The sequence below is a fragment of the Aegilops tauschii genome, chromosome 5, assembly GCF_002575655.3.
Source record: "Aegilops tauschii subsp. strangulata cultivar AL8/78 chromosome 5, Aet v6.0, whole genome shotgun sequence".
Taxonomy (NCBI): Eukaryota; Viridiplantae; Streptophyta; class Magnoliopsida; order Poales; family Poaceae; genus Aegilops; species Aegilops tauschii.
The window spans coordinates 34,144,957-34,168,208 of NC_053039.3; the positions used below are offsets into that span (position 1 = coordinate 34,144,957).

The 23,252-nt window shown below is 45.2% G+C and overlaps 1 protein-coding gene across 1 annotated transcript; it reads left to right on the forward strand.

The window, feature by feature from the left end:
• The first annotated feature begins 21,663 nt into the window (after nt 1–21,663).
• On the forward strand, nt 21,664–22,443 carry LOC109753948 (uncharacterized). The gene is made up of 2 exons (XM_020312870.1): nt 21,664–21,990; nt 22,054–22,443. Exons 1-2 carry the CDS (start codon nt 21,664–21,666, stop codon nt 22,441–22,443), a joined length of 717 nt encoding a protein of 238 aa, XP_020168459.1.
• Nucleotides 22,444–23,252: the final 809 nt, after the last annotated feature.

The following is a 23,252-nucleotide window of genomic DNA, read 5'->3' on the forward strand; positions in this document are numbered from 1 at the left end:
AAACCGGGAGGAGGCGGAGGCGTGGAAGAAGCCAGTATCCCGTCCCGTCCACGGCAAAAAGAACTTTGGCGCGGAGTTTCCAGTATAGGACCCGCTCTTTAATGGAGGGATGCAGAGCATCGATAGTGAGAGAGCGGAGGAGACGTTCGAGGTGAGAGAGGGGGCGGAGCTCCTCAATGCGGTCAAGGAAGCCAATGAGCACCGACAATCCTGCTCACGGCGGGAAGCCGGAGCCGTTCGCCTTGTCCAACGCTTACAGCATAGTCTGACCTGACGAAGTCGAGCCACGACCACGACTCGAGCAGTGGGATCTGGCCGAAAAGCAGAGTTCCAGGCCACAACGACCGAAGAGCGAAACGAGGGGTGCAGGGCCAAGCTTTCTCGTAACGGAAGATGCGGGTTTTAGGAGCGGCGGAGGAGATCGACGCGATGAGAGGAACGTGGTCGGACGTAGAGCGAGTGAAGGAGGAGAGGGTGGATGTGGGAAACTTAGCATCCCAAGCCACGTTGACAAGGACCCGATCGAGCCGAGCAAGGATGGGGGAGGACTGACGATTGGACCAGGTGTAAAGACGATCGCGGAAGGGGAGGTCAATCAGAGAGAGCTCATTTATGAAGTTGTTAAAAAGTGCCGCCTCGGACCGGCAAAAGTTAGCGTTGTTGCGGTCCTCAGGAGAACGAATGATATTGAAGTCGCCAAGGACGGCCCAGGGGATGGCGTCTCCGGGGACATGGTCGGAAAGCTCAGCGAGGAAGGCGGGCTTAGATGCATGGTCGCAAGGAGCGTAAACATTGGTGACACGGACAAGGGTGTTATTGTGGCAGAGGTGCATGTCGACTGAAAGAACACGAGAGGATCTGAGGTCACGCGCGAGAGTGAAGACGCGGGAATCCCAGGCGGTGCAGAGCCCACCAGACGTGCCGACAGCATCTATCAAGAGAACAGAGCGTAGCGCATTGGGGAGAAAAGAATCAGTTTTAAGGGCGGTTGGGGCCTCCAGTTTAGTTTCCTGAAGTGCAGAGCCCATTCATAAAGTCACTTCTTTATCCTCTTTTCCCCTGAGGATTCATTTAAGCAGGAGTAGTACATAATTATTGTTAGGGCGATGCTAGGCGCCGGCACACCGGCCGAACAGTTTCGGCCGGTCCAGCCCTGGCCATTCGATGCGCGCGATTAGGAGCCGTTCGATCCCCCCGCGTTGACTTTCCCTCTCTTTCTTCCTCTCCTCTCCCGGCCGCCGGCCGTCACCCCGTCACCTGCACCTCCTCTCTCCGCCGCCCCCGCTACTGGATGCCGCCCTCGCCACCGGTCGCCGCGCTCGCCGCCGGTCACCGCCGTCTTCTCTGATGTTTCTCGCCGGGATCCACATGCAGCAAAAACTTTGCCCGTGGGTTGCAGCTCCCCTCGCTGGTGATGGTCGCGGCTCCGGCAACGCCAGTCGCCGGTTGCAGCTCCGGCAGCTTGCAGTCGCGCGCCCCGCCGCTCGCAGTCGAGCGCCCCCGCTGGACCCCCTGATTAAAGGTTGTAGCAAAATTCATCAACGGTGGCAGCAAAAAACACCGCCGGTTGAAGCTTTTTTTTTCAACTGTTGATTCCGGTTGTAGCAAAACTCGACGTCAATGGTAGCACGGCAAAATACAGGTTGTAGCAAAACTGGACGCCGGTTGCAGCTCCTGGTTGTAGGTTGCAGCTATCTGCTGTCACCGGCCACAAGTTTGCCGTCGTTGGTTGCAACACGTCAGTCCGATAGTTGTAGCTTTTTTTGTTGCCGGTCGTACCTTTTTGCGGCGTGGGTTGCAACTTTTCTGATCTCCCAGTTGCAGTTGTTTGTCGTCATCGGCCAAACTACACCGCCGAAAGATTGTAGCAAATAGAGACGCCGGATGTAGCAAAAAAATGATATAGTTGTAGCAAAAACCAGCTGTGTTTCCAACTCGCTTATCGGTTGCAGCAAAAAACAGCTGTGGTTCCAGCTATGGATTTCGCCAGTTGAAGCAAAACAAAATGATGGCTCCAGCATCGTTGTCCGCTCGTTGGCGACGCAACCTTCACCGTGGTCATCCATGGAGGCCCGTCGGCACGGCTCGGCATGGTTCCCCCGGCGCGGTCCCAGCACCTCCGTCGTGGCGCCCCGATACAGTCCATAGCAGCTTGTTGGAGCCCCAGTCGCAGTCCTCCCCGAGCTCGTAAGCCATGGCCGCCCTAACCTTGAGCTCTCAGGCCATGGCACATGGGAGCAGCACCCCCATGGAGGAGGTGCAGCTGTGGGGTGTGAAGGGAGGAGTGCTCGGAGCTGCCTGGTGCTATGGCGGAGGAGGCGAGGCGGAAAGCGAGGTCATGGCCGCGAGGAAGAAGAAGTGGATGCGGGCGTTGGGGAGAGGATAAGGTACACGTGTTCACTTCCTGCTGGCTAGCGCCAGCGTGGCGAAGTGACCGGCCAGAGCGTTCCGCCGGCGCACCGCGCGTAAACGTTTCCCTTATTGTTAATAGTATGTTCCCATAACCATATATTCATAGCGCTTCAACATGTTGATCACATCACTTGTTATAGAAAAGGGCCAATTCGCAAAGCGCAACCAATAATGATATACCATGACTACTCAATGCTGACTTAAGTCACATGGCAGAAACAATGGATCATTATCAAATGGAGTGACAAAAGGCATGAACATTGAATATAGCACCTAATTGTGCATAAATAATTACAATCAAAAGTTCATACCATATATGTGAAAAATCATGTGGAGATATCACTCATTGGCAAGAAAACATAGCCATTGTTCTTGTTGAAACTTAGGGTTACTGGCAGTTAAGTTAGCTAATTAAACAACTGAAATATAGATATTTTAAAACCATGTATTAGATTTCAGTTATTGATTCCTAGCTGAAGAAAAAATTACCACTGCAATGCTGAGTTATTTTTGCTTATTTCATCCATTTTTTTAAGCAACTTGATGCATTGTGAACAAATGGCAACTGCTACAATAATCTATTTATAAAACTGAACAACCCACCTGAGCTCAAAACAATTTACAAAAATTAAGAATGCTAGCTGGTCACATGTAAAAAGGTGAATCTATTTAATGCATGAAGCTGAAGACTTCAGAAGTACGTACCTCCGTCAAAAGCCTTATTAGAGAAGTATTTGGCCTTCAAGTATGCTGCAAGTTCAGCATGGTATCTGTTTGCCTTCTGTTCATGCTCCTCGATACCTGATTCACTGCCCATGAGAATGCAAAGAACTTACTATCATGTTTCATGATTTTTTTCTTACAGCTACACCAAGCAGAAAATAAAGTCTGTAACAAACGAGTAATTGTGCTCTGTCAAGGAAGTGTCATTGTGTCAATGTGTCTTTTTCGAAGCCTGTGTTTGTGTATTTAGTTTGTCTAAAACTTTTGAATGGTTCTAGATTCCTGATACAAAAAGTTCAAATATTTATGGCACAGAAAATATTAGATGGAATATATGTGGCACGTTTAGGTTAATTAGGGTATAAAGAAAGTACATGACTGTCGGAAACATAAGAACCAAAGTCCAAAGCCTCCTCCCTTCTGTCGAAATACAACCGGACACTCAAGAGAAAACCACGCGACACTCGTTACAAACAACCGACACCAATGTACTCTATCCTGGTTCACCATGCATGTCACACTTACCTAATCAGAATTTATAAAGATGAACATCTCCAGCATGGGTTTATGTACAGTAATTGTTAGGGAAAGTAGTGGCTGCACCCACCTTCGGTGCGCCCACGCAATGAACAGTACATTCAAAAAAAATAGTAGAAAAAATCAAAACAATCTGAAACTTGGTGGATGTGATTATGAGCTAATGTTTTAGGAGCTTGCAAAGTTTGGTCAACAAAAAACATCAAATGATTTCCATACAAAACAAAATACAAATGATGTTGTGCACCTACGTAACTGTTCACATGTTTTCAGCACAAACTTTGTTTTTTTTTTGTACAGATTTCCTCGGATGTTATTTCGCCACAAAATTTTGCAAGCGCCTAAAACATTTGCTCATAATCACATCCACAAAGTTTCAGAATTTTTTAAAATGTTTTGCTATGTTTTTTATCGTGGGTGCAATGTGCGTGGGTGTAGAACAACCACACCCGCAATTGTTAATGGTGACACCTAAACTTGACGAGATAGAAATAGAATACATGACATTACACATCCGGAGGATCAAAGTCAATCAAAATATAAAGCGCGTGGGCACGAACTCTAAAAATGGTAGTATCCTTGTTGTTATTTCGAGCACTCCATATGCTGAAGTGGAAAATGAAATTTGGATGAAACCTATTAAAACTGACGGCGTACTCCTTCCGTTGCGCACAAAGAACATGCAGCTTAATTTCAGACAGGACATATTACTGACATTAAAAGGCAAAATCGACTCACCCTGGAGCATCCATTGCAGTTGCAGGTTCAGACTTGATGGGAAGCATGGTCCCGAACCTCTTGGAAGATTAGCCGCTACCGCTACGCGAGCCAGTTAGGGTCCGTCACCAGCCAAACTACCGAATCGAATCTGGATGGGTTCCAAATCCACACCAGTACGGTACAACGGGGGAGAAGGAGAAGAAGACGACGACGACGGGCCTGGTGGCGAGATATTTCTTCTGGGTTGGGTGGCGAAGGGAGATGAGCTCGCGGAGGGCAGGCGATCGAAGTGGCGAAGGTCAAGGGAAACTCGCGAAGTCAACTCGACTTTGGTGAGGCCAGGTCGTGTTTCTGTCCCTGAAATTGCTAGGTCGTGTTTCTTTCTATTTCTAGTTGTTAGGATTTAGTTAATATTGTTATTAAGGATATAATCCTCTCTTGTGTAACTGCACGTGCGTTGCCAGGGAACAGTCACGACGGTTCCCTCGCGACCCATCGAGTGGACGTGCCCCTCCACTTGCGTCTCCTCCAGTTGTATATAAGGATTGATCATCAATGAAATTGATAGTGATTTGGATTCATTTGCAATCTGTCTTGTAACACGTTATCACCACTGAGAAGGCTGGCGGCGCTGGCGCACGCAGACCTCGATGCCTCGCGCGGTCCCCGGCGGCCCCGGTCCTAGTCTCGACGAGGAAGGCCCTCGGCGGCTCGGTGCCAGCGCGGAACAGGGCGACGGCCGATGCGGTGCGCGACCCTGGCGGCGGCAAGGCCTCCCGGCGCAAGGGCAACCGGCACTCAGCGAACGACGCTGAGCAGCGATTCGTTCGGCTACCGCCTTGTTCCAACGGAGTCATCCTGTGCAACAGCGGCGTGACGACCGGGTGCGGCGGCGCTGCATCGACCAACGGCGTGGCGGAGCGTCATTGTGCGATGTGGAACGGACAAGAAGTGCCTCTCCATCGGCATTGAACGCGAGGCGCACCAGGCTGTCCACGGCCACGAGAGCATGCATAGATCTGGAGTTATCATATTCAATCTCATCTTCTCATGACTAACAATTGCCCGTTGAACAATTGATTGTTTCTCTTGTATGTTCATGCACTAATGCAAATCGTTTCGTCCGATGGTTGGAGACGCATGCGTGACCTCGCGACGGCACGACAAGTCTGCGGGGAGGCGCTCACAAGGTGCAAGGCGAGGAGGCGGCTGCGAACGCGGCCTCGGCCGGTGCTCGGCATGGCGACAACATGGATAGTGCGCGCGTACTGCAAGACAAGCGGTTACGCGATGCGACGGCTGGCCGGACGCTGCGGCGTTTCATGAACCGATGGCAAGGCTCGGCGCGGCTGCGCAGGACGACGGTGGCGCACGCGACTGGGAGTGGCTGTGGGTTGAGAGACACGACGGCAAGGCGATGCGACACCATGGCTGGCTGCGTGGCACGGCGCACGTGGTCAGTACAAAACATGCGGTGACGCACAAAATGCGTCATCGGCAGAAATGGATGCCGGCAGGGCACGGCGTCGTTGGCAGCACACGGAACAGTGTGACGGCAAGGCGTAAATTGCTGGCCGCGCGGTGAACAAACGCCGTTGGAAAAACGGGCTGCAGCAGTGTCGCGTCGGCAGCGTGTGGCGGTATGGCAACGCCGACAACTCGCAAGCGGTGGCGCCTGATCTGAGCGGTGGCTCGACCGGGAGGATCGTGGTGGCGGTTGGATAGAATCCCTGACTGCTCACATCCATCCACAGGCCCATGAATAAATGAAAAAAAAGTTGGCGTATGCCCACTCGTTTGGGATATGCAGATTCGGTCCATGACCGTTTTGTTTAACTCATTATTCTTTTCTGCTGTAGCTCCTAGCTATGCAGTTTTTGTTACCATGTGTTTTTACAGTAATTTATTTGATATATTTACTGTATCATAAAGCGCATTACCATATCAACATATGAGATTAGACGAATTTATAATCGCTATATGTTGAGAATTTACCTAGGAGTAACTTAATAAGCATGATGATTTCATGCAGGATATGTTCAGCAATCCAAGAGAGTTTTGCTGAATTTGCCATTTATGGCGGAAATTATCAAACTTGGGGCATGGATGTCAAGACTAGCTTGTCGGCTTAGGATGTCAATTCCCCATAACCACACCCGCTCGGGGTTCCTTCTATAACTGATATAGCAGAGTATGTTATTCGGTTCGTGGCAACATACAACTCTGTTGTGCATCAAATGAACTCGAAAGTTGAGTTACTGCAGTAGTGCAGTTTCATATGCCAATCTCATCGATGAAATGTGTTCCACTTTCAAACCTTTTATGAGGATTTTTGACTGAATAGTTTCTTGAATGGTGAAGGAAAGTAGAGACATGATGAGAAGCATATATGAATGGAGCACAAAATGGCAAAAATCATTTCTTGGAGAATGACAAAGCTAGCAGCTATGTAGGTTGCTATGGTGTGGTCATATGACTAACATTGAAAGGAAATCTGATACTTTCAAGCATTTGGTGGGTCTGGAAGTGCAATCAATTGGCACGAGCAACAAGGCTCATGGAAAAAGAAATGTTGGAAGCCATGCCCAGACTCAGCAAAACGAAGATCCACTACTTAGTGTCGATGACACACTAGTGGACTTCACTACCAGTGATATACAATGTATGTATTTCTATATGAGTTCAATCATATCTTGAAATTGGTTTCTTTCTCTATAGAAGCCTATTGGAATAATCCAATTGAGAAGACAATTTGTTAGCAGAAACTGGATCTACTAACATGATACTAAGGGAGATTAAGTATTTCCAGACTCTTGAGAAGAGTAGTGAAAACATCATGACAATTGTAGGTCGTGATGGGGTAATTGTTGGTTCTGGTCAAGATATGGCATGGTTGCCTGGGTCTCCCTGGTATTGGGATGATAAGAAAATTATTGATGGTTCTACTACACACAATCTAATGGTGTGAATTTTCCAAATTCATTGGATTATGTATGCGCGATACGTGTAGACTGGAAAACAGATCACAAGGCCATCATATCTAAAGAGATGAGCTAGTAGATTTCCTTGTACAGAAGATGCATGTGATCCAACTCAACCATTATCTGGAATATTGAGATATTTCATACTACTTTTGGATACATCGGCGAGATGGTCCAATGTGTGTCTTACTTTTATATGAAACCATGCTTTTACAAAGTTTATTGCTCAAATCATTAATTTGAGAGCAAATCATCCTGAGCACGGGATAAAATCCATCAGAATGGGTAATGCTGTGAAATTTAGTTCGTGAGCATTTGATGATTACTGCCTAGATTGAGGCATAACTGTGGAGCATATTAGTACTTTGTGTGCATATCCAGATTGATATTGCGGAATCACTTGTCAAGAGGATAAGTTGATAGCAAGATAGCTCCTACAAAATTGTAATCTCCCAACATCTAATTGGGGACATTGCAATTTTACATACTGCATATACAAATTCGACGAACTGCATATTATATGGTCTCGCCATTGCAGTTAGTACGTGGAAATGAGTAAGTATTTCCCATCTGCGATAATTCGGTTGTGTTGGATACATACTGATTTCACCACCGCAGCATACATTTATGGGCCCTCGTAGAGAAATGGGGATCTATGTGAGGTACATTTCTCCGTCAATCATAAAGTACCTGAAGTTCATAGGAGGGGACTTATTTATGGCCTGGTACACTGATTGTATTTTGATGAGGACATTTTCCGGCATTAGAGGAAGATAATAACCACATTGAATGCCGAGAAATAGAATGAGATGTAAAGAGACATCTAGTCCTTAGATCCACGTACGAATGAATCTGAACTGGAGGTTCAGAAGATTATGAATTTGCAAAGTATCACAAATAATCTGCTAGTTACATTTACTGAGTATAAAGGTGTCACAAAGTAAAATGTTCCCATAGTGAATGTGTCAGAGAGAGTGGATGTGACCCATAGGTCCACTTAGCCACCGATGAGGGGGAGGAATCTGAATACAAGAGGATAAGGCTTCATGGAAGCGTCCAAGGGGAATGAGGAATCCTCAAACAGTAAATGCAGGTCAACTTCATGTTGACGTTTCAACCTAGGGTTGAAGGACACCTAAAGGATGTTGGACACATCCGGGACCCAACACGAGTGTGCACACAAATATTGGTGTTGGGACAACGGAAGACCTTTGACTCAATTGTTGTGGGAAATCACGAAGAGTCAAAAGGTAATGATGAAATCTCCACTATGTATATGGATTCGGGAGAATCATATAATAAAGACTACATTATGTCGACATTTATTTCTCCTCGAGAATTGCAAAAGACCTTGGATTGGTGTAGAACTTAAGTCCATGCATGGCTGAGTGTCTTGGACACTCTAGTTGATCCAAAGGAAGGCAGCAATTGAGGAGGCGCTCGCTCTCATGAAGAGGAGATATTGACCTGATCAGTAATATTCACTCCTCTCAATGTGTTCCTTGGATGAGCACAATTGGTTTTGTCCATGAGAAATGAAAACCAAGAGGTGGTGAGACATGAAGCGAGGCTTGTAGCACAGGGGTTCACGCAGAGACCTGTCATCGTTTATGATGATTCATATTCTCCTGTTATGAGTGGATTAACGTTCCCATATTTCTTATCACTGGCAGTGAATAATGAATTTGTATATCCAACTGATGGATGTTGTGGCTTCATAGTTTTGCAAGTCACTTGATTCGAATATCTATATGATAGTTCCTGAGGGAATTAATATTTCGAATTTAATCGCAACATGTATTACGTGAAGCTTCAGAAGTCATTTTATGATTTGAAGTAGTCAGCAAAGATGTGGCATAACCGACTGAGTGAGTTCCTTTGTTATAAGGGCTACTCAAATGATGATGATTGGCCATGTATATTCATCAAGAAATCCAAAGAAGGATTTGTACAATTTATGTGTATGTTAATGATCTGAATATCATTGAACTACACAAGAAGTACATGAGACAAGGTAATCATCATAAGACGGAGTTTGAGATGAAAGATTTGGTTGAGACCAAACTTTCCTCGAGTTTGGAACTCAAGTGTATTCCTTCGGGAATACTTGTTCATCAGTCTACATTTATCCAAAAGTTGAAAAGTTCAACATGGATAAGTCATATCCATCACAGAACCATGGTCTGTGAGATCTCTTGAGTAATAGAGATAAATACACATTTGTACCTAATGACGGTGATGAAGAGATACTGGAACCGAGTTTCCATATCACGGTGCAATTGATGCACTAATGTATCTAGGGAGCTGCACCAGGCCTGGTATATCATTTACAGTGAATTTATCAGCTAGATACAATACATCTCCAATGAAAAGGCATTGGGTTGGTGTGAAGAATATTTTTGGATATCTTCTATACACCAAAATTTTGGTTTGTTTTATGAGAAAAAACAAGATATGACCATGGTTGGATATCGTGATGCTGGGCATATATCTTATCCCCATAATCCCAGATCATAGACTGGTTTTGTCTTCTCGAATAGAGGTATGACCTTCTCTTGGAAGTCGAGAAGAAAAACTTTAGTGGCTGCATCCACTAATCATTCTGAATGTATGAAGCAACATTTGAATCTGTTTGGCTTCACAAAATGATGAACTTTGTTGAAAGTTCAAGTGGGATTGATTGGTAGAAATCACCCATCATTATCTATGAAGATAATGTTGTTTTGTATTATGTAGATCGATGCAGACAGGTTATAAAGAGCAACATTAGAATGTGTATACCTCTGAAAGTATTTTCTTTCCCATGAGTTGGAGAAAGGTGGAAAGATAAATATCTTGCAAATTAATTCATCCGATAATTTTGGTGATTTATTCACAAAGTCTTTACCAAGTTCTTCATTCCAGAAATAAGTTAATGAAATTGGTATGAGATGACTTTGTTATTTGCAAGGTTCAGGGGGAGTGCACTCCTGAATGATAACCCGTTTGAGATCTTCAAATCTTTTGTATTGCACTCTTTTCCTTTATGATTTTTTCCGGAATGGTTTCTCATGAAAGGTTTTTAATGAGGCAATAGTAATACAAGCATTGTGATATGTCATTTTCTCCTTATTTTCCCATTGGGTTTTTGGAAGGAGTTTTTCATGGCATATTACGCATATCTCCTCATATTTTTTCCGCAGGGTTTCTGGAGGAGAGTATTTCAAGGATGATCATTCGCAAGGACAAGCGAGGATTAGGGGGAGTGTTTGGATTTAGTTAATATTGTTATTAAGGATATAATCCTCTCTTGTGTAACTGCACGTGCGTTGCCAGGAAACAGTCACGACGCTTCCCTCGCGACCCATCGAGTGGACGTGCCCCTCCATTTGCGTCTCCTCCAGTTGTATATAAGGATTGATCATCAATTAAATTGATAGTGATTTGGATTCATTTGCAATCTGTCTTGTAACACTAGTGACGTACTCCCACCGTCCTTTAAAGAGTGTACTTCCAACTTTGTTGGAAAGTCAAACTTTTATGTGTTTGACCGTATTTATACAATAATACACCAACATTTATGCCATCAAATAGTAGCATTAGATTCATGATAAAATATATTTTTATAATATACTTATTTGATTTCATAAACATTGGTATTTTTTTCACAAACTCAGTCAAACTTTGAGATAGTTTGACCCTCCAACAATGTTGGAAGTACACTTTTTAAAGGACGGAGGGAGTAGTAAATGGTAAGTAAAAAAAATGAAGTCTGGTAAATAGTCAAGTGACAGCGGGCATTGTGGGTGCAGTAGGCCCCTGTTCCTTATTCTGTTCAATTCAAAATGGTAATTTATTATTTGAATACATTAATGTTGTTTGGTTGACAACTTTCACCCTAGCTGTAAACTTGGAACACCATCAAAACAATCTTTTAATTTGGAATTTTGAATAAACTACAAGCATGAAGCACAAAATCTCAGGAATTTCAAGCACATTACATGCATGGAACAAAAATCTCCAGAATTGGCACAGACCGCGAGGGAAATCTATCCTAGCATGGCATCTAGGTGATGATATGGGATCCATGGAAAAATGGGATACCTAAAACCTTGAACGAAACCGGCGAATGCCGCCGCTCCTTGCACAATGTTGTCGTTGCTCCTTCGTGGTGGGTTGCTTCCGGTGTAGGGGGGGTCCGTGATCCGGGGGAATTCAGCGCCAGCACCACTTGTCTATGTAGGGGAAGGGCGGCTGCCGTTGCTCTTCCTGCGCCACGGTTAGTTTTGCCCCCATAACGTGTTGGTTCCGACATGGAGGACGTTGACAGGGAGATCAGGGGCTCCAATGACTAGTAGCACCTGGGCGACGGAGAAGACCAAGAGCGGAGGTTGGACGAGGTTGGCAACGGAGGGTTTGCTCGAGTTGTCATTGAGTTTGCTCTTACCCTCGTCTTATAACACGATCTATTTACGAGGGGGGCTGGACGGAAATGGGCTTGAGTTGGGCTGTGTAAGTGTGTGTGGTATGCATTGACGGGCCAACGTAACACATTTACGAGAATCGGGTAACATGGTAATTGAATAACGATTAAAAAACTCTCATTAGGGTTTGTGGCTTCCCTCACCGTATCCGGCGGCGTTTAGTAAATCACTCTGGTTGCATATTCCTGGCTGCTCTCGAGTTGACATAGGGGTGGTCTCTACACCACTACCCAGCCTTGGTAGCAACGAACTAAGCTTGAGTAAGACCCCCCCCCTCTAGAAAGATCGAGGATGGCTAGAGGATTTGATGCAGGCATGTCCAAGGATGAAACTAAGGTATAATAGCACGTCTAGGGTTGCGTGAGGAAGACCTGGACGACATTGTGTTTGAACAAGAAGGTCCTCCTCCGGCTGAATCAAAGGGGTGGATGGTGGTGGGTAAAGTTTGTATGGACATGCCCTACAACTAGCACTGGTTCTTCAAAAATATGAGATCCGCATGGGATCTCGCATAGGAAGTCAATATTCGTACCGTTGATGAGAAACTTTATGCGTTCCGACTCATTTGTTTGGGAGATTGGGAGTGAGTCAATGAGGGTGGCTCCTGGGCATTCTGTGGCAACATTGTGTTACTAGCACCGTACAATGGTTCCTTCAAACCATCCTTGATTTTTTTGCATCTTCCGACTTCGTGGATACAAATCCATGATGTTCTTGATGGTTTTACCCCTTTGCTCAAATTGTGGTAGGGACTGTAGGAAAGTTTATTGCAAGTGAAGCTCTTTCTTATAACTTTCCTGGGAGGGAATTCGTGTTCGAGTGAAGATTGATGTGCGCAAACCTCTGAAGAACGTTGTATGTGTTATTTGAGGTTGTAAGAGACATTTGTTTGTTTTCAAGCACGAAAGGATTCCAGACTGGTGTGTCATGTGAGGCATGTTAGGACATGAACATAAGGAACACAATGATGGAGTGCATGCCCTTCTGTGTTGTTCATCAATGATTTCCGCCCTGCTTGGGGTGGCGTTGATGTCCTGCAAGTGTATAGGGCTGGTTGTAGCTACTTTCAAAGTAAGGATAGGTTATCTTTCTATCCTCACACAAAGAGCTAAGGAAATTATCGTTTGCCCCTTGTATAAGTTCATCGTAAAGTTCATGCAGGTTATCTTTGATTCCAAGCAGAAGTGTTATGATAGTGAAATGTTGAAGTGTTTGTGAGCAAGAACTAGAGTGTGTAGTAATTGTAACTAAGAACAACATAATAATGAAATGATGGAAACTGCAATAGGTTTAAAGGCATTCTCGAGGGTTTTAGGTTCACCACTAGCATGTTAAATAATAATACGGTATAAATATATCATTTTTGTAATATGTGTTTGTGTGAGGATGGAACCGATAATAAGATATGTGATAATGTCTTAGTTCCTATCACGCACAACCAATATCACCCTTCCATAAAAGGTTGCTAAAATACTGCGATCATTATGGGTCTCCCCGTGGATGTGGCATAAAGCATATGGGTCTCTGTTATTATCTTACCAAAGGTCTGCAAATGAAAGAGGTAGATTCTGTCACCGCAGTATATCTAAACACGCCTTGCAAAGGCACTAATATACTTCATGTCCATGAAAAGATAATATTATGCAATCGACGTTCGCACAATATCATGAGGAACATTACCAAAACCATATCACATAGATCAAACATATTATTGCATTCAATTTATGTAAGAATGATAGATTTCCTCCATATCCCTGAGAACTACAGAAATTATGCAGACATGGGGGAACAAGACATAAACGATATATCCATATGAACATGGATGAATGTTCATTATAATACAATTAAGAATCCAAAATATGTTTGGTGAATTAAACAATATGGACGAGAGAGTCAATGGCCATGACATAGATGGTGATGAAGGTGGTGAATCTCGATGTCATGGCCTTCATGATCGGAGCAACATCGAGGTGGATGCCCTTCTGCTATTTCCCCATCTCGACCCCTTCCAATGGTGAGGTGCTTCATATTTTGTGTGTGTTGTGGAGTCTCTCTGTTCTCCATATATGAGTTCCAATTACACGGGTGGAATTTATCTGCCAGGAGAATGCGGCGACAAGCGGTATGGCCGGCGGTAAGGGGTGCGGTCATACTGTAGGTCGTCTTCTCTTATAGAACCTCCAAATGAAGACATTTAAAGTTTCAAAATACTTGATTAACATATTTCGAATACAAGATTAACATTTTTCAAATACATGATCAACTTTTTTCATACACATTGTATTTTTTTATAAGCACGAGAAACATTTTCTCTATGCACATCTAACATTTTTCAAATGCTTCATTAACATTTTTTTCAAATGTTTTACTTAAAGTGTTTTCTAGTTAAATATATTCATTTAAAATATTCAGAAAAAGAAAAAGTGAAAAAATAAAGCAAAAGTAAAATACGTGAAAAAAAAATGTGGCGGTGGCCTCCCGCATGCGGGGCCTGGCCTGGCCGGCCCATCTCGCTTCCTTTGGTCTCCCTAGTAGCGAGGTATAGTAGGGTCGAATGTTTGGGAGCAACTAGTTGAGGAGCGCTCCTTCGGGAGCCTCCCCAACGATAACATGGGGTGGGCTGAGAGCGCGCCAAATGGCGCCGTCATATGTCGCGCTCTCAGCCGCTGCCACATGTCACTCTCTAGACGCTCCCTTCGGATTTTGTTTTTTAAATTTTTTCGCACACGTTTTTGGCCTTTTTCGGTTTTTTCAATTTTTTTTGACTTTTTGGTTTCCACCGGTCTTTTTTAGCTTGTTGACAAAAAAAAAGAAAAAAAAATTGCGTGAAAAAACGCATTGTTTCCTCGTGAGAGGCATGGTTTTGCTTCTACGAGAGGCATATCTCGGAAATGAAAAAACGGGTTTTCACTTCTTTTTTTTGCTTCCCGTGCCTCTCGCAAACAAAAAAAAGTATTTTTTTTCTCTGTGAGAGGCATGGTTTTGATGCCGCGAGAGGCATGGCCGTGCCTCTCGGAAATGGGAAAAAACATGTTTTCTCTTTTTTTTCTTCGATGAGAGGCACGGTTTTACTTCCGCGACTTGGAAACAAAAAAACACGTTTTCTGTCTTATTTTCTTCCGTGAGAGACACAATTTTGCTTCTGTGAGAGGTACGACCGTGCTTCTCGGAAAAGGCTTTCGGAAAGGAAAAACAAATGTGCTCTCGGTCTGGCTTTTTTTGTCCGTTTTTTTTTGTGAAAAAAAGGGTTCGTCAAAACCTATCAACATGGGGATAGTTTTTAAGATCTCGACGCTAGAAATCCAAGGGTGAAAGCGGTTCGAGATTTGGACGCACAATTTAAGAAATAAAACGTTTCGAATAAACGGATCTATGAAAAAAAAAAGAAAAATTCCCAGGTTGCGACAAGTGGCCTGAGGAAGCCCGATTGGGGCCCTTGACCAAAACTAGACAAGACTTCATTGATCGCTGGGTGGAGCCCTGATGACAGTTTGACATTTTAACCATTGATCTCTGGACCTGTTGACACTTGACCGGTCATATGACAATTTGTCCCGTTGACTAATTAGAAAAAGGTTCATGAAATTTGTAAAAAGAAATTTGTACATCTTAAAAAATTTCATGGATTTAGGTAGATCACAAGTTTTTTTTAAAGTTCATGGTTTTGAAAGAGGTTTGTGATTCTGAATATTTTTTATGTATTAGGAAAAAGCTCAAGAAATTAAAAAAACACGAGTTTGGAAAAAACAAAGTTTACAAATTGTAAACAAAATTCAATTAATTGGAAGAATAATTGAACTGAAGAAATTTCATGAATTTAATAAAAAACACCCGAATTCTAAGAAGTTCGATTTTTTTTTTAAAGTTCATAAATTAAAGAAAAAATTCACGCATTGAAATAAGTTCACGAATTTGGAAAAAGTACACAAATTTGAAAACTAAACAATTCATGAAAAGTAACAAGTAAAAATATAAAGTAATTAAAATAAAAAATAACCAAAAAGCGAGAGAAACAAAACAGAAAAAATAATGGGCCGGAAAAAACACCCGAGAAGAAACAGATTACCGCTACACTAAAAAATGGGGAGCTCCTAATCGGCGCTGAAAGCGCCGGTTAGGAGAACTGGCGCCTGCACAGCTTGTAGGTGGGCCGTTTCTGTAGTCGGCCCATAATCGTTGGTTCGACTGCTTCGTTCGACACTAAAAAAAAAGGACACTTTCGTTACTTAAGTGGGAGAAGTGGGAGTCGAACTCCTCTCTCTAGGATATACGCAGGTAGTCGACATAACCACTAGAATGAGCTCTCTTTGAAAGCAAATAAATGGAAAGAGCACTAGTTGACCCTCTGCTAGTACAGTATTATATACCTTATATAAATTATATGAAAAGAAATTCAAGAAATTTTTTTAAACCACGAATTTAAAAAATTTGAAAGATTCATACGAATTGAAAAAATTCATAAATTTGAGAAAACTTCACAAAATTGAGAAAAAGTTCATGAAATTTCGAAATAAGTTCATCGACTATGAAAAAAGAGTTCGTCGAATTTGAGAAAAGTTCATTGAATTTGAAAAAAAAAGTTCATCTGATTTGAAAACATTTCATCGTAGTTGAAAAAAGTTCACCAAATTTGAAAAAAGTTTGTGCAATTTTTAAAAAAGTTCATTGGATTTGAAAAAAGTTCATCGGATTTGGAAAAAGATTCACCGAATTGAAAAAGTTCATCGAAATTGAAAAAAGTTCATGGATTTTTTTTAAAAGATCAGCGAATTTGCAAAAAAGTTCATCGATTTGAAAAAAGTTCACGTATTAAGAAAAAAAAGAAAAGGAGAAAGGAAATATGAAAAACGAAAAAATGGGGAAAAATGAAAAAGTGAAAAAGGGAAGCAATGGAATTAAGGGGCAAATCAATTGCCAGTTAGCAGAATCCACTTTGTGGTGTCGTGGTTAGACGAGCCTACCTCTATCACGGAGGTCGCGGGATCGATGCATGAAACAGGCGCTGCTTTTTGCCGATTAAGGGTCAGTTTGGTTCGCTAGCTCACTTCTTCAAGTCTGGCCTGGAGCTTGCCTGATACTTGCCTGGAGGTTGTTTGGATAGTGTCCTGAGCAATGAAATCTAGCCTGGCCTGGAGCATCTGCAATGTCGATTAGCCTGGTCGGGGCACCAGGCACGGTCGTTAGCCTGGTCCAGGCGGACAGAATTGGACGCCTGGTGCTAGCCTGGAATGCTAATGATGCTTCTCCCTGGCGCTAGCGTTGTGTAGATGTGGGGCCAGCAATAATTTATGGGCTGGTGGAGGTATAGTTACAGTTGCCAGGCAGGACACAATCCAAACACACCTAGCCTAGTCAGACAACTTTTTTGAGTTTTTCAGGCCTAGGCCAGGCTAGCGTTCAATCCAGGCATGGAGGTGAGGAAGCAAACCAAACTGGCCATAAAACCACAGGATATGGGCCGAGCCCAACTAACGCAGCTGCAGGCACCGGTTAGCAGAAAACAGCTATAACCGGCACCTGCAGCGCCAAATAGGTTTCGCCTGCTAAATGGGCAGACACGTTTCTGTCATGAGCCATGCGCCACGTACAGATTAGACTCCATTTGTGCGTGCGTCTATACCTCGCTTGACGCGAGCTGGATGCTAGCCTCGCCTAAGGAAGGGCCATACTGCGCCGGCCGAGTTCGCGGGAGGACACAACTTTGTTTTTTCTCTTTTTTTTTCATATTTTTGTTTTTGTTTTATGGGTTGGTTCCCTTTTTTTACTTTTGTTTGTACTTCAAAATATTGAAAATATATATTAAAAATACTCTACATAGATTTTTTTTAAAATGTTATAAACGATTTGATTATTTTTAAATGTGTATATAAAAATGTTTCTCGTGTGTATGAAAAATGTATACAAAAATATATAATTTGTGGGAAAAAGTTGATAATATATTTGACAAATTTTAATCAAGCATTTAAAAATGTGGATCGTGTATAAAAATAGTAATCATATGTTTTAAAAATGTTAAATGTGTATAAAAATATATTTCCTGATATAGACAGAAAATATACAATGCATATAAAGTAATAGTCATTTTTTAGAAAAAAAAATTAGTCATCTCTTTCTAAAATGGTAAAGCTGTACAAAATAGGTTCCTGATGTATAGATATAATCTAGAATATGTATTAAAAATTTGAGCATAAAAACATAATTTTTTTGAAAATGTGGATCACGTATAAAAATTGTTAATCATATATGTAAAAATGTTCAACAAGTTCTGAAAATCGTCTTAATATATACCAAAAATGTACAATGTATATGAAAAAGTAGTCATCAAACATGATGATTTTAAAATGTTAATCATGTATTTAAGAATTGTTAAACAAGTATAAAAAATGTTCTTGATGTATACATAAAATGTAAGTGTATTAAAAATACAGACACGTGTTAAAGAAAAAAAAAGAAAAACGGTGAAAACTTAAATATGAAAGAAAGAAACAGCTCAAAAACAAAGAAAAAATGAGAACCGACAGGAAGCTGTAAAAACCCATGAGAGTTCAAACGAAAAAATAAAACCAAAGAAAAACTAAAAAAGGATGAAAACTAAGAGAGAAACAGAAAAACCTAAGAAAAATAAATAAAATAGGAAAGAGAAGTACAAAAATGCGGAAAAGAAAACATCTATGAAAACCGAGAAAGAAACGAAAAAGGGCAAAACTGAAGTAATAAAAGATGAAAGTAAAACCGAAGAAACCGATGAAAAAAAAACACCAAAAAAGAAAAAAAATCCGAAAAAACCTGGAGAAAACAGCGAGCGAACCTACAGCTAGCAGCGACAAACCTACACCGATGGGCCGGCTGCGAGAGAAGCTATCGTCTCTCTATAAGCGATACATAGCTATAGGATTTGGGTTTCTCAAAAAAAAACTATAAGATTTGGGAACATATATAGCGCATCACATTGGTATAACGCACGTGAGCCGGGCTGGGCCTAGTGATGGAACTCATGTTTAACCTAGCGTTCTCGCAGCTTGAGGTGCCGAGCCCAATTGGAGCCCTTGACCTAAAAAATAAAATTGGAGGCCTTGACCAAAAGGAGACAAGAGTCCATCGATCGCTGGGTGGAGACGGACTATATATACACGATGGAGACGACGACTGAATCCACTCGAGTCGGAAGATTCAAAAGCAACCAAAACTGCTTTGATCGAGCCCGATGGCAGGCGCCGGGGAGGAAGCTCGGCACACCGATGCGGCGGCGGAGACATTGGCGGCAGCGATCGCGCCGCCAGCGCCAGCGCGTCCTCGTCCTCGGTTGAAGAACAAGATGTCCATAGGCAGGGTGGAGTACTTCCTGTCCTGGGAGAAGCCAGCCTACCTCGACCATAGTAGCCGGAAACGGGGAACGGTAGGCCGTCCCTCGATCCTGATTCATCGACCCGGAATCGGATTCGGGAACGAGGTCGGATTCGGTATGATTTGATGAAGATTCGGCGTCCCCGCAGCCTGCTCCTCGATTCAGGTTTGAGGATCCAACAACCAAAACACGAGGCATAATTTACTCACGCCGTCGTTTCCTTTCTCAAAGACTCCTCTTTCTCCAGTCCATTAATTGCAAGGGATCCATTAACAGCAAGGAATGCTGACCGTCAGAGAGTCATCGTTCTTCAGGAACTGCGTACCTCGACCCATGGTACCGTATCGGGTTCATCGTACCCAAACGGATTGAATCGCGTCCCCGCTAAACAAAATCGTTCGAGAGATGTATGCCCTCATTGTACCCTATTTTTTTCAGCCACCGACTCTCGTCCCTCGTTCCCACAGTACCGGAAACATGGCAACATGACCTCGACCCGGAAGAGGACGAGGACGCCGTCCAGTACAACCAGGTGATTGATGAGATGGCCGCGCACCAGCAGAAGATCAAGAAGGAGGTGGAGGAGAAGGGCTATGTCGAGGTCCCCGACGACTACGAGGAAACCAGCAACCGAATCGCCGATGAGGCGTACAGGGAGGCGTACCTGGAGGTGTTTGGCACCGACCCGCCGGCTGAGTACTTTGCAAGGAGAGACGCACTCCGTGCTTGAGGGCTTTGTTATTTTACCGTCTGTCTACGCATATATATATATATATATATATATATATATATATATATATATATATATATATATATATATATATATATAGTATATCAACATCTGGAGAACTATTAATCTATTTGTAATGTCTGCGCGCCTCAAGGGTGTGACCAGCCTTGCCGGAGCGGAAGCCGGAGACGACGAGGTAGCGGCGGCGCCACCCGCCGTGTGGCTTCTTTTGTGCTTTGCACCAAAATGCGTTCAAGAAAGTCTGGACCAAAATTTGCTTCAGCACAAATCAAAATTTTCACACCCAAGAATATCATCAGTTCATCGCGTATTTATCGACTGACAAATTGCAACGAGGAGAAGACAGATAGAAATTCCACCACACCACATAAGTAATACTCCCTCCGTTCCTAAATATAAGTCTTTTTAAAGATTCCACTATTGACTACATACGGAGCAAAACGAGTGGATCTACACTCTAAAATATGTCTATATACATCCGTATGTAGTTTGTTCTTCGGAAGATTGAGCTGGACCAAAGTAGCATTGCACATTCTTTAGCTAATCATGAGCGGGGCTAACCATACAACTTGAGGAATAAAACTCGTTGTTTTGTTAGAAAAAAACATGATGTGATCTTTCATATTTGAATGGGCGGTATGCACTCATAAAAAAATAAAATTCGTACATAAGGGCGACGGACGTACGTTTGGCCGGTCCATGTCCGGCGCTCATCTAAACCCAGCTGTTGGCGTGACCCTGAAGGAAGGAGCCCTAATCGGAACCCTCCTGGACCGACAGTCCGGGTCGAGGCAGACTCATCGATATCCGGGGCCGACACCGACTATAAGATGCCTGAAGAAGGGGCTCCAAATCGAAAACGCTCCAAACTGCTTGGATCCATCGATGGCGGGTGCTGGCGTCGAAGGTATGTCCACCGTTACGGCGGAGGAGAACGACGTGGTTGTGGCAGCAACCAGTACCACGTCGGCGCGTCCTCTTCCTCCGGTGGAGAAGATGAAGGGGTCCTCCATGGAGGCAGAGGAGGGGGCTATGATCATGTCGGCGGCGCGTCTTGATGGAGAAGAGGGCGCTTGTGGTGACCCCAGCTGCAAGGTGGGTCCTCATCCTCCGGTGAAGAACATGATATCTCTGGAGAGGATCGAATACATCCTGTCCTGGGAGAAGCCTGCCCGCCGCGACCTGGAGGAGGACGAAGACGCTGACTTCTTCAACGAGATGGACGACAGCTTCGCCGAGTTCCAGCAGGATGTGTGGAAGGAGGTGTGTTGAGCATACGTTGTACACTGTATATGTATAGGACTTGGGTCTATATTTATACCATTGTATCTCTCTCCTTATATATTTGTACATCTTGAAAGACAAGTAGAGGTCGGTCCATCCTGTACCTATATATGTGCACCATGCACACGGTCAATGATTATCGATTCGTGCAATCTCATTCTTCCTAACTAACATGGTATCAGTTTAGCACGCCGATCCTCTTCCCACCTTCCGCACCCGCCACCGCCGCACACTACAGCCGCCTCCGCCGCCCTCTTCGCGTCACCGCCGCCGCTGTACACCGTCGCCGCCGCGCCCCTTTTCCCCTCGCAGTCGCCGCCCTCCCTCTGCCGCCGCTGCCTCCTTCCCTAGTAGCCGCCGCGCCCCCAAACCCTAACCCTACCCCGCGCCGCCGCCACCAATCCCCACCCAACCGAGCCGCCGCACCCCTCTCCTGCCGCTGCTCCCATGGCGTCCCCCCACTCCAGCAACTCCAACCCGTTCGACGGACTCGTGCCCGACGCCACCGCCGTTCGTGATCTCGACATCCACACCCGTGTTCCCATCAAGCTCGACCAATCCACCTCCTCGTACTACGCGTGGAAGACCTACTTCAACCTCGTCTTCCGCGAGTACCACCTTCTCGAGCATGTCGACGGGACCATCGATGGCGACCTCATGGCGGATGATCTGGACTGGGCGGCCATTGAGGCCTCCCTCATCCGGTGGTTCTACCTCACCGTCTCTCCGGACATCTTCCACACGGTCGTCGCGGACGACGACGACGCGTGTGCCGTGTGGACCAAGATCAATAACCTCTTCACCGACAATAAGCTTCAACGTCTTGTGTTTTTGTAGCAGGAATTTTTCGGGTGCCACCAAGATGATTCCTCCATCGACAACTACTGCATGCGCCTCAAGCGCCTCGCCGACGAGCTTCGCGACATCGGCGCCAAGGTGTCGGACGAGCTCATGCTTAGCACCCTCACCGCCGGCCTCAACGAGGATTTCGGCAACGTGGCCTCGAACCTCTCCCTGCTGCCGAACCCGACCTTCCAGTCCGTCGCTGCATATTTACGTTTGGAGGAACGCCAGATGAAGAAGGTCAAGGCCCGTGTCCATCACACCGCCCTCGCCGCCGGGACATCTCGTGGGCAGCAGCAGCCCCCTCCGCCCCAACCACGTCCGCCGGCGCCACTGGGGTACTTCCCCCTCCCGCCCGCTCCGCCCGCACCTCCTGCTCCTTAGCAACAGCAGCAGGGGCGGGGGCGGCTGTCGCCGCAACCGGTGTCGTGGGGGCGGGGGCGGCGGTCGCCCCCAACAGCAGCAACATCAGCAGCCGGGGTACGGGGGGGCTCAATGCCACCATCTGCCCTCCCCGCCCTGGGCCGTCGGCCCTAACCTGTGGACCGGCGTGGTCCATGCTTACCACATGCCGGTCCCACGGGCCCCGGGCATCCTCGGGCCGCACCCGGTTGGCCCTCAGGCGCACCTCGCCGCCGCCCCTTACCAGGCGGGTGGGGGTGGCCACGCACCGGGCGGCTATGCCCCGGGCGGCTACGCGCCCCCGCTGGCGCCCGCCTCCTTCGGCTACGCGCCACCGCCTGTGCCGGCTCAGCTCCCTCCGGCTCCATGGGATCCCGCTCTGCTCGCTGCACTACACTCGGCACCGTCTCCCTCCAACTACGGAGGTGGCGGTGATTGGTACATGGACACGGGGGCTACCGCCCACATGGCGTCGCACCCCGGTAACCTTGCCTCTTCCTTCCCGGTCACCACTTCGAACCCCATCACCTTCGGTGATGGTTCTTCCGTACCCATTACTCATGTCGGTCATAGTTTCTTTCCGTCTAATTCTATGCCTATTAACATGACTAATGTTCTTGTCTCACCTAACCTAGTTAAAAATCTTGTCTCTGTTCGTCGTCTTGCACGTGACAATCCTCTCACTGTTGAATTTGATGGCCTTCGTTTCTCTGTGAAGGACGCCCGTACACGGATTGTGCTCCACCGATGTGACAGCCCCGACGACTTGTACCCGGTGCACTCCGCCGCCA